The sequence below is a fragment of the Blennius ocellaris genome (assembly GCF_963422515.1).
Source record: "Blennius ocellaris genome assembly, chromosome: 4".
In the NCBI taxonomy this organism is placed as follows: Eukaryota; Metazoa; Chordata; class Actinopteri; order Blenniiformes; family Blenniidae; genus Blennius; species Blennius ocellaris.
In genome coordinates, this window is record NC_137653.1 from 3645362 (window position 1) to 3657229 (window position 11868).

General features: G+C 42.0%; 1 protein-coding gene across 1 annotated transcript; it reads right to left on the reverse strand.

Moving 5' to 3' along the window:
- Window positions 1-2424: 2424 nt before the first annotated feature.
- ptgis (prostaglandin I2 (prostacyclin) synthase) lies at window positions 2425-8976 on the reverse strand. The gene is made up of 10 exons (XM_080495631.1): window positions 8878-8976; window positions 8433-8556; window positions 8021-8196; window positions 7783-7929; window positions 7526-7638; window positions 7248-7423; window positions 4792-4957; window positions 4296-4477; window positions 3369-3520; window positions 2425-2901 (listed from the first exon to the last, which is right to left on the reverse strand). Exons 1-10 carry the CDS (start codon window positions 8946-8948, stop codon window positions 2742-2744), a joined length of 1467 nt encoding a protein of 488 aa, XP_080351757.1. The 5' UTR covers window positions 8949-8976; the 3' UTR covers window positions 2425-2741.
- Window positions 8977-11868: the final 2892 nt, after the last annotated feature.

Here is an 11868-nt window from a genome sequence, read left to right on the forward strand (position 1 = left end):
CAGCGTCTCCGCGAAGGTGGATCCATGGCAGCGCCGAGCTCCCTTTCCACATCTGCTTAACCGTTTCAGCTCCGCGTCCCCGACGCAGCGACTGAACGCGCAACACGAAGCGCAGCGCAGCGCAGCGCCTGCAGGTCGAGCTGCAATCTGGGAGGAAAGACACAGATCCTCTCTTAAAGATCCATGCATCACAATATCACACCATGTGGTCTGGAGGCGACAGCATGGAGGGCATCAATGAGGATCTGTGAATAGCAAAGGTGTGGAATTGAAATATTTGCACATTATGTGCAATATATATATATATATATATAATCTGTACACTATTATCCACCCCCAAAAAGAAACCTCCAAACCTCCTCATTTCAAATACTCGAATTATTATAATGAAGTTGTATTTATGGGTTTTGGTTTTTGCCACTATTTTCTTGTCAAGTATGTAATTTCTCTGCGCCTTTAAGTACAGCTTGCACCATGGAGCTCAGTTTATTTCATTCATCTGCACAGATATCAACAATATAGCTTGTCTCAGCTAATTGGACAACTGACCAAGGTACAGACCAGGGAAACAGCTTTAGTCTTATTTTTTTTTAAATCATCGACATTGCAAAGTGTTTATTCTTCCTTATACTTTCAAAACCATTTAAACTGTTGAACAACAATTACCAACTTACAGACATACCTCAGCTGTTTAGATGAATCTCTCATGTAAGAATGACCATTGTGGAAGATAGTTTATCTAATAAAATACTTGCGTCACTGACTAATGATGCAAAAACTGAAATTCCCTAATAGATCCAGTGGATCTCCACGCAAAGGTTGGTTCATCTTTAATTATTGGAGTTGATAATTGTATTTGTATTACTTTGTTTTCTTCGAGAAGCATCAAATTAGTCAAGGTTTTGAAAGTGGAACCCTTCGCCTTGACATATTTAAATATATGTAAACAACATGCAGTCTTGTTTTCTTGGATTTTTCGCAACAAACTTAGACATTTTAATACAGTTAGTGTTGTTTCCAGTTACATTTGTAATCTATAATAGCAACCAACATTTATGGATTTTATGCACATTTTGTGCAGTGTAAAAAAAAGTTTCTGGTCTTACGCAACACAATGTACTTTTGTGTTCTACTTTTTAAAGTACAAGCCCATATACTGAATTAATAATCAAACCTGTTGAATGACCAACATGTTTACTCTTTTGTGAGGGAGAAGCACTGTTTGTATTTCCCTTTATTTCTCATAGTAAACATCCCATAGTGTTGTTTGACTGAGAATTCTACTTGCAATATAAAGTTTCATAGAGATAAAATGAATTGATTGACTGATATCGGCAATGCAGGCAAATGCAGTGAAAACAAATTGATGCTTTGAGTTGCATTTGAGAATGTTGCACTTTTTTTTTTTAACTTCAGGAATTTTTCAACAGAACTATCTTTGTTCATGTTGAGTTTCAGGTGTTATTTTGAGACTGACTCAGAGATTCAGGCTCCTTGACTTCCCTCCTCCTGTCTGATTGCTGTTCCCTCCCCTGATGTGTTTCACCTGTGTCTGAGTGTGTGATTGCCTTCACCTGGTGGCTTTGCTATATACTGGGGCTTTTCTTGTGTGTCTTGTTTTCCAAGTCGTCTGTGTTTGTTGGCTTGTTGGAGTTGGTTGTGCTTTCTTTGCATTTGTTTTTGGGGGATTTTTTGCCTCTGCTCAGACACAATGAGCGATGCTTGACAAGAACTTTTGCTTGTAATCAATTACAATTAAAGTGTTGTAGTTAAGTGTGTTGCATTTGAGTGCAACTTTTCATCTAAATTGCTGTAATGGTGGCTTGAAGTCGATTCCATGCGACTAACAGAGGGATTTTCAAACAGTCACATTGACAGCAGTGTTTAGAGCGACCGGTTAACTTCAGGTGAATGTGTTTTGCATTGTGGGATGAAACTTGAATACACAGATGGAAAAAAACCCAAAGCAACACATGCATGCTCAAGGACAACCTGAAATCACATATTATAATCCCTCAACTGAACTCAAACCAGGTTTAATCTTCTGCAGAAAAATGGCCGCTGTCAGTGACAATCTGCAGAAGTACAACTTGCTCTTTGCGTAGAGGGGGTCACCGCAACTTCAATCTTTAAAGTCCCAGCCGTCTCTCAAATGTCTTTTTGCTCTCATTCTTCCATCTGAATGACTGAGCTTCACTCTGCAGAATGATTTATGTATGGAGATTAAAATCCGAAGCCTGTTTTCACTTGAATCTGTCAGAAAGGAGAAACTCTGAACGTGCTCAATAAGAATCTCATTTTAAACGGCGGCTCTTTACAAGCACGATTTGTGACATTACAAAGAGTCTGGGTGCCACTTCTGGTCCGACTCAATTTTCTGGAGTATGAAGTGGAAACTCAAACATCCGCTGCACACATAACAAAGACGTATTTGCAATTGTTCACAGATTCTTACAGCGTTTCAGTGTGATTTTTCACACAAATATGAATGTACAACCTTCATATCTTCCTCTTTTTGACAAAGAGTCCAGTTTTCCACTGTTTTGCCACAAGATGTGATTTTCTTCACAGTTCTTCACATATTCTGTCAAAGGCAGGAATAGTTGTTGTTTTTTTTTTTTTTACAAACAACAATGTTACTCTGGTTTATTGACAAACTGGTTAAATATTACAGAGAATAAATAGTGCTACAACGTCTCTAAGAGAGGAGTCCCGTGGTTTTTCCATGGTGATTTATGGAGTCACATTTCATGCTGCGTCGTCCTCAATCTGTATCGGACCTGAAGATCTCCGTCTGGCTGAAGTATCCCGAAGCCGTAGCGGCTGGAGTTAAACGGCGGTAGTTTGGCCTCGGGGTCGCACATCTCCAGATCGAGATGTGTCAGGAGCAAGAACACAAATCTAAACACAAAGCAAAGCTTGTTTATCACCGTGACAAACACGAAACAATAAATCCAAACTCACTGTGTTTACATATTAGCCTCAACTGGCTCTCCCTTTATTGTGAGATGACAATTAAATCGACTATCCTTTAACCTTTCTGCCTGGATATGAAGTCTGACACATAAAACACAAGCTCCCACAAGCAGCTGTCCTCTGTTACCCTTATTCTCTTTCATGCAGTTCAGCACAAGCGATTACTATATTACGTCTTGTTAATGATGATAGAGAACATGAAAGCGGGACTGAAATGATAAAAAGGGAGGATATTAAGTGAAGATGTATTTTGTTGGTCTGATCTGGTAATCGCAATGAAATTGCAGGAAAGGCTTTCATCATGAATGCATCAATTCTAAACTCGAGGTTAATCATATGAAGAAATGTAAAAAAAAAAAAAAAAAACAGAAATAAGTATGCTTCACACTCACTGTTTAATGGCCTTAACAGCAAACTCTTTCCCGACGCAGCTGTTTCTCCCCGCGCCCCAAGGCATGGTGTAGTACTTCAGTTTTTTTCCATTCTTGTAGAAATGATCCTTCGCTGTCATATCTTCATTTAGGAAGCGATTATACTTGAAAATCTGCCAGAAAGAGACGACTGGAGTTAAGAGTGTGTATTACAATATCGGGTTATGCCTGTGTGATTGTATGTCGCCTCGCAGGTCTTGTTTAGATGCTACTTTAAAGTGCTGAGGACAAATAAACAGACTAGACAGTGAAAAATGGTTGCAGTGTCTCGCAGGTCCCCTTTGGCCATTTAATTTTGTGGGCATTCACCAGCTTATCCCAGAAAATGCATCCTGTCAGTGATTTAGATCACACTGCTTGGCCCTGCCTGCTTATGAACACCTTGTAACAACCAGTAATGTAATGCCTGCCAATATTGTAATAACGTTGGCCTCATTCATTGTAATTAAGCCAGTAATGTAACAACTTGCCATTTGTGTAATAATATATTTAACATTTTTCAATGTAATAACTGCAGCCAATGATGTTCTAATGCATTAAAAAAGTAAATATGGCAGCAATTGTTGGAAATAAAAGTGGTTTTTGCAGGTTTTGTGTAATTTGCTTATCCAAAAATATAGTGTACTAATATAAGTATAGTGGTGTATATATGAATATAGAGACATACTATGCAATGCTCTCTCTATTATATTATTGGCAAGTTATTATGTTATTGTTGTTGTGGGAATAAGCAGGCCAACAGCCGAAGTTTTGAAATCACCAACTTGATTCTCCTCAGAGGTTTATGAGTCTAAAAGGTTGAAAGTCACTGGTTTGTCACACATCACACATTAAATGTGTGAATAGAAAAAAAACAAAAAAAAACAGAGAACTGCACTGGCTGAGCACCTGTGGCTCCTGGTATATCTGTGGGTCCATTTGAGGGCTGAGGAGGGGGAACAGACACACTCTGTCCCCCCGTCTGAGGCGGTGCTCCTGTCCGTCGGACATGTGCAGCATCTTGTCCTGCACCACTTCTCTACGGATCATCACTGCGGCGGTGAGCCGCAGGGTCTCGCTCAGTACGCCGTCTGCAGAACGGAGAGGACAGCGGAGCGCGGGATGTCAGAGCGGCGTCGTCGCGCGTTAAATCAACAGTTGACCTCCGGCGTAATTTGGAGAGGTACAAATATTTGCGACAATACAAAATGTGTGGGAACCAAAACCCAGCGGCTTAATCCAGTCGTTTCAAAGGTCAAACACTGTCAATATCTGGACCCTGCTCTCATTTCAAACTTAGTCAAATTTCCCCTTTTGTTTTGATCTGAAGGACACGAAGGACTAAATCCCTGGGTGGGAGTGCTCAAGTGAATAACCGAGAAGTCTGTCTGCAGCTGTTCCTCACCGAGCACAGGTGTGCAGTGTGCTTCCAGCAGGCTGATGGAGGGCTGCTGTAGGGAAGTAACCTGGAGAGGGGAAAGGCCTCTGATCTCTGACTTAACCGCTTTCATGGCCTCGGGGTGAGTGAGGAGGAAGCCGAGGAGCCAAAAGGCAGCAGGTCCGATGTTGCACTGAAAAGAAAAACACCCAACACACACACATAAGTCTTTTTTTTTTATAAGCTTCAGGTAAAAAAAGATTTAGAGCACATTTTGTTCATGTAGACACAGAATACACGAGATACCTCTGATTATTTATTCACCTTCTGGGACATTGCACATAATATTGTACGTGAGCTTCTGCTGTCTGTAAAATGACTGATATAAAGAAGAGGAGGTAAATCTGTATCCGCTCTGCAGACACTACTGTCAGCCTCGCTGCGAGAGGCACCTGAGCCTGTCAGACAGTAATTGCTGTGGGTTAAGGGAGCTGTTCTTTTCACCTCTCAGGTCACCTCTCCAGTGGCAGCCAGGGTAAATGACCAAAACCAACTAAATGTGCATCACATCGTCTCTCTGCCATCTTAGGTCCTCACATGCCCAGATCTAACTGATCTAATGCTTCGGGCAATGGCTGGAGTCCAGCTTCCCCAGCAGCAGCACGGGGATTCTTAAAGAATAAGGTTTGCTGAGAGAGGTGGATAAAATAAACCAATTCACACTTGCTTTTCCGTTTCTCTGAATACATGGTTCCTATTCATTCTAATTCAATTATATTACAATTGAAAAGCAGCAGGGGGGGAAAAAATCCTCAGAGTGAATGCTTAAGTCTGTTTAATTGTTCATTGTCAATCGTCCTCCGATTGCATGGTTGGTGGTTTGATTTCCATTTGTACCAATTTCATATTTGTATTGTTCTTGACCAAGAAAGTATAGCGTAAGATGTACTCAGTAGAGGTGGAGCACTGTCCTTTATAGGAACTGGCGTGTGCGTGAAATCACAATCACCTCTCAAGGTAAATAATAAAATGATAATTAAAAAATAAAACGATTTCACTCTGGGCCGCAGGGTGGAGGAGGGGTTACGCTCTCACCTCACAGTGAGAAGGTCTGAGTTCAAATACCAGCCAGGCCTAATCATTTTCTACCAGTGTGTTTATGTGTGTGTGTGGACTTCCTCCAAATACTCCGGTTTCCTCCCGCAGTCCAAAAACCTGCCTGTGATGTTTAACTGGTGACCCGAGGTGTGAACGTGAGCCCGATGACCCTAACCCACAGTAAGCTGGGCTGCGACGCCCTGAGCAAGATAAAGCGGTATAGAAGATGGAAACATGAATCTCTGTCTGTATATTTCAGCCAGTAGCATTTAATTTGCTTGATGACTAAGAGAGAAGTGCAACTTCCAGCTCAACAAGGACCCGCGATGACGTTCAGAAATCCTTGAGTGACGCTTTCTTGTGAAAGACGCAAATCTACGAGCGACTAGCCACACATGCACTGCAGTACTTCTGACTAGTCTCACATCTAATCCCTCTATTCTCTGCAGTGGTGCTCCACTTTCCATTCAGCACGGAGACTATGTGCTCCCGTATCCCCACAGACATAATAACACACAAAACAAGGAAACATGCTGGAAGACTGGCGGTCCTCCCAAAGCAAGCTGCTGTAAGAGGGAGCAGTGGGTGGTCTCGCCACTGCCTCTTCTTGCCTGAATGCCATACACAAGTGAACCATCATTAAACTGAAGCTATAGAGGAACTGCAATTACAACATGTAGCTCACTACTGCCCCCACCTGGAGACATCTAGCCACAACAGCCACATTGTGGCCTGTACCTGTCTGGACTGGTGAGTGGAGATTGTGTGTTTCTGGAGGAGTCAAAAAAAAAAAAAAAAAAAATTTATACTGTAGCCCACTGGAACCAGCAAGACTAACGTGTGAGCAACAGTTCATGGGCAATGTCCAATGTGAAGAGGACTGGGAGGTGTTGCCAGCAAAGAAGACTTGACTCACGGCAGAACTCCTGGTGAGTGAAAAGAAACTGTTTGTTTGGAAAAGAGGAAGTAACTTCAACTGACTCACACCCCCACACTGTTTACAAGAACAATTACCAGACGCCAAGTGAAGCAAAGGTGACGCTGGATTTGCGTTATTAAAAAAAAAAAAGTTCTTCCCTTCGCTACAGGTTGAGGCAAGCAGCTCTGAGTAACTGGTGTCTGTGAGACATTCACTGACTCTCTCACCTTTGCATAGTTGGTAGGTTGCACACCACAGAGAGGAATTCCAACATTCATCCTGGGTGTGGAGAGTTTATATCATGCATGTGCACCATTGTTTGGCTCGTGTCTGTGTGTGTGTGTGTGTGTGTGTGTGTGTGTGTGTGTGTGTGTGTGTGTGTGTGTGTGTGTGTGTGTGTGTGTGTGTGTGTGTGAGTGCATGCCAGACACAGACACACTGTAGGATATCATCAAGCAGTTCTCACCTGTGTGGTCCACAGCTGTAAAAGAAGCGCTCTATTCTGCATTTCTTCATCTATCCCTTCCTCCTGCAGAAAGCGATAGTAGCTCTGTTGCCAGGAATCTGACTCCTGGCTCAGCCAGCCGGGGGATAACAGCTTCCACAGACGCTCCTGGCATGACCTTACTGTTTTCTTTTCCTCTGGTGGAGTGCACACACAATTACAACACTGTCTTTCACGGCTATAACTTTGAAGTGATCATTAAAAACAAATAAATAAAACTGTGGCTGGGATCATCTTACCACGGTTGAGTGTGCAGCGAGCGAGTTTAGTGAGAAGACCATCGAACTTCCGGAATTCCCTGTAAACTGTAGCCGGGTCGTCCCGACTCTCAAACAATGTGAGATATCCAGCTCTGAGAACGACAGTGACGCTGACTTTCATATTCATCTTTAAAGTATGAACAATGGGGGGGGGGGGGGGGGGGGGGGGGGTGATCTCGTGGGATCTATCTTGACATGACAGCTTTTCACTTCAGGCCTGGAAAGCTGTGCGTTACCTGAAAAGAAGGCTGTAGCAGAGGTCGAACAGGCCACCTTGTCTCCACTCCGGGGAGCTGCAGTCTTCGTTGTTACTTAGCAGCAGACTGTGGAGATGAGTCTTCATCGCCGTGCTGATTCGGAAGAGACTGAGGCCCTGGAAATGCCTGAAGGGTTGCAAATTAGAGATGACACTGAGATCCACAACATATCATTTGGCGGTCCATGATGCGCACGTCGGGAAAACGCATTCATTACCCCTCCATCCATTGTCGCTCTGACGTCGGCTGGGCACCTGGCAGCTGCAGACCGAACACCTTCTGTACGAGCTGGTTTCTGATGTGGGTGAAGTCCAAACAGACCGTGTCGTTCACCACACCGTCGAAGGCGTTTGGATCTAACACAACCGTCACATAGTTCCCCGCCACAAGCACCTGTGAGAATATTATCATCGAGAGAGTCAAGAGATTTCAACTGGATTCTGTCTGTGGGTTTTATTGGCTCATAGTTTATTAATACCTCTTGTGTATTCCATTACGGAAATGTGTGAAAGGCAAACATTGTTTGGATTTTGTTTCCTGCTCTGCGGTCATGTTAGTACTCAGGTAGTGTGTAAGTATTTCCTTGCTCAGCTGATAGCCAAATGATTTAGATCATTATCACGACTCACGGTGAAGATGTCTCCATGTTTTTCTTTCATGCGTTTCAAAAACATTGCCGCATCTTTTCCAAACTCCACAGCGTGTCCAAGCCAGGGCAGGAAGCCTTTGTCCAAAGGAGGCTCATTTTTCTGTCTGTCAAGTACAAGGAAGCTTGATGACTTGCTTATCTAATGTACATTCACGATTCTCACCTGATGGGTTTGGACAATGAAGTTGTCTGAACTGAACTGAACTGGAGTGAACGTGACATTACAGAGCCGTGCAGCCTGTTGGCTACAGGATGAACCACCGGCAAGCAGATGAGTCGTACATCCAAGTAGTACATCAAGATGAGATTTAACCGTGATGCTTTTCTACATTTGCAAATAGTACCCTTGTTTCAGACTCACACTCCTAGTTAAATTTACATCTGATTACACTTTACATAAACATAAAATAAATGAAAAGGTTTACCTCTTGCGACCATAGAAGTGGAGGACAAGTGTCAGCAATCCGATAAGAAGCGCGAGCGTTGTCCACAACATGTTTCTGTGAAGTCAGATACCTGATAACTCAGTCCATTGTCGCTGGCAACTCTTATAGCTGTGAGCCTGGCTCGGTTTCAGCAACCACTTGTTTGGAGGCGTGGAAAGGTGTGGCTGGTGACAGAGAGTGTTACGCAACAACTGTTTCGACAAATGGTGTCAGAAACCACAAAAAGCCACCGCGTCCTATGCAAAGCCACACGCAGTTGAATGATGGCTTTGTGAACGGCGTCAGACTCGTTTCTGTTGCCATCTGACGGGAGACTTTTGTTCTTCAACCAGTGCATGGTGGAACCACATGCCTGAAGATGTCAGACCCGTGACAACGCTGAGAAAAAGCCGAGCGTGTTGGTGACTACTGATGTCAAGAACAACATATTTCACCACGGTGTCACGCTGACAGATTCCCCAGGTGCATTAATGGGGGAATGTTCCAATGACATCATTCATTTTCGATCTTTAACGTTGTGACATGTCTATTTTTGTCTGAGTCAGTGTAATTTACAGAAAATGACCGGGACAAGTATGCATCGGCTGGTGACGACGTTGACATCAAATAGAGTTTGGTTTATATGTCTTGATCATCGTGTGACAATGTCTTTCAGTACTGATGAAGGGATGGTCATTACGCAAACAGCCAAGCTTTTTCTATCTCAAATTTCAGTCATTACGAATGTTAAACTTATCTGTGCATCAAGGCACCTCTCGCCTACAAGAGCAACGACTCACACAGAGCCTCAACATTACAGTTATAAACAACTTAACAGACACATAAACGTGTAAAACAAGTGTATCACTGTAAAGGTGTGTGTGCTGTTGTACTGTTGTCATTTGCCGTATGAACTTTTTTTCTTTCATTCAAAAATACAGTAAAAACAAATACGCTGTATTTGAAAGTGGTTCAGATTATTGGATGCTTGACCTTTCCAGGACTTTTATGAATGAACGCAGAAAATGCTACTTAGATTCACATTCAAATTCACGTTCAAATTGTATACAGGTCAGGCATTCTGGTGACATTACTCAGAAACTGTCTTGCCTTTATTGCCATCCACACAATAAACAGAGGGGAAGAAAGTATTTGATCTGTCATGAAAAAATCCCGAAATGTTACGAAATGTGTCACCAAATGAAGGCCATCTTTATGATGCATCGCCTCCTTTAGCTTGTAATTTCACTCAGTCTTAAACTTCTAAATAGACCTTGGCTTTATTTTACAATAAGAGCAAAATAGGAGGTCGGTTGTCCCGTTGGAGAAATGAAAACACTTTACACACCGCAGTGTCCCAAGAAAAAGAAGCATACTAGAGTAAGTTGGCTTGCAGTGATTTAAAAAAGCACAAACATCAACAATATATTTAGAAACATAATCCTGAACAAAGATCCTTCCCACCATAGAAGGAGACCATAATGATCCAGCATCATGAGCACATTGAAAATACAACAAACACCTGGAATTTGTATTTCCCTACCTGCAAAATGAACCTGGAAACCAATTTGCGTTTGTCTCCAAGAGATCCATAAATGAAAAGAATGACACTACAATCATCCGCTGAACCGAAAGAGAAACTGTGTATTGCTGTAGACAACAAGTCTGTCATCAGACCGTCTCTGTGAACATTTCAGGACAAGAGCTTTCTCACTCAATACCTACTTGCTGTGTGTAAAGGTCAATACTTTCCACTCAGCAATCATCTTGGGTTTTTTTTTTTTTTTTATGTTCAATGCCCGTGCAATAAAACAGAAAGCAAAGAGCAACTCGGTAAACATTTATATTGATAATATTAATTGGCCCGTTTTAATTGAACACTGTTGTAAACATAATTAAAAAAATGCTTGACGACAAACAAAAAGTGTGTGTGTGTGTGTGTGTGCGGGGGGGGGGGGGGGGGGGGGGTAGTTTGGACCTATCTATTCAGTTGTCGTTCATTGGGCCAACTTGGGGCCATACATTTTATACAAAATAGTTGTAAAATAACTGTAGAATAAACTTTGTCTTTGACTTTAAAGTGGCCTTTATGTTTGCTGTCTGTCCTGTGGTGTTTACAGTTGACCAGCAGAGGGCAGTCCAGCTCTTTCCCTTTGACTGCACCCACTTCACTGAGTTCAGGATTTAAGTTCTCAAAATAATACTGAAGACAAGAAAGCGATTCCTTATTTCCAGTGGCGGCCGGTGATAAATTTGTTAGATGGGGCTCTTCATTATTGGCCAAATTGCAGCCAATGTTAACTTAATTTAAGTAAATGCGTTTATAAACTGCATTACAACAATCTTTCCTTTTGTTAGATTGAGAGAAGAACAACTAGTGAATAGAAAGAACTTATTAAGGTGACTCTTTTATTAACATACTTGAAAAAAAATACAAGCAGATGCTTTAGATAAATACATTTCCAGCCGTTAATAAATATGAACATACCTAAATATTTATAAACACAAACAAACCTGGACACATTTGCAAAATTCTGAATATATGTTTGTGTGTAAACAAATAAATAAATAACTACGATGGCGAAAGTTGAACCTGACCTGCAGCTTTTCAGCCACATTTCTTCTTTCAAAGGTAAATTCGAAGACATGTGACAGGCAGAGTTAATAATGAGAAACTCACGGCTAGTTGTCTTCATCTCAACATCTCATAGAAACACGTGACAACAAACCCGAACTGAATTTAAGCCCTACAGGCCTGTGGGCGATTTAAAAATCTTGACACGAAATGACGCTGATTGGTTTATTTTCATGTCAGTAACTCTGGTGTTAATCAGTAATTGGTCAGATTGTGACTAAGCCCCGCCCTCTTCCGGCAGCCTTCCGCAGTTACAGTTATTAAGTCTGAAATTAATCAACGCGTTAACAATTAACGTTGTTTTGTTTTGTTTTCAAACAACTCAGCGCTGGAAAATAATGGGGATATGAATTCAC

Bases quoted from the DNA above. Each gene is read 5' to 3' on its own strand.
- ptgis (XM_080495631.1), bottom strand. From the start codon at position 8,948: ATGTTGTGGACAACGCTCGCGCTTCTTATCGGATTGCTGACACTTGTC. The intron at 8,197-8,432 runs GTGAGTCGTGAT...ATATTCTCACAG, and splicing joins AACATGGAGACATCTTCACC to GTGCTTGTGGCGGGGAACTA. The intron at 7,930-8,020 runs GTAATGAATGCG...GCAACCCTTCAG, and splicing joins GAGCGACAATGGATGGAGGG to GCATTTCCAGGGCCTCAGTC.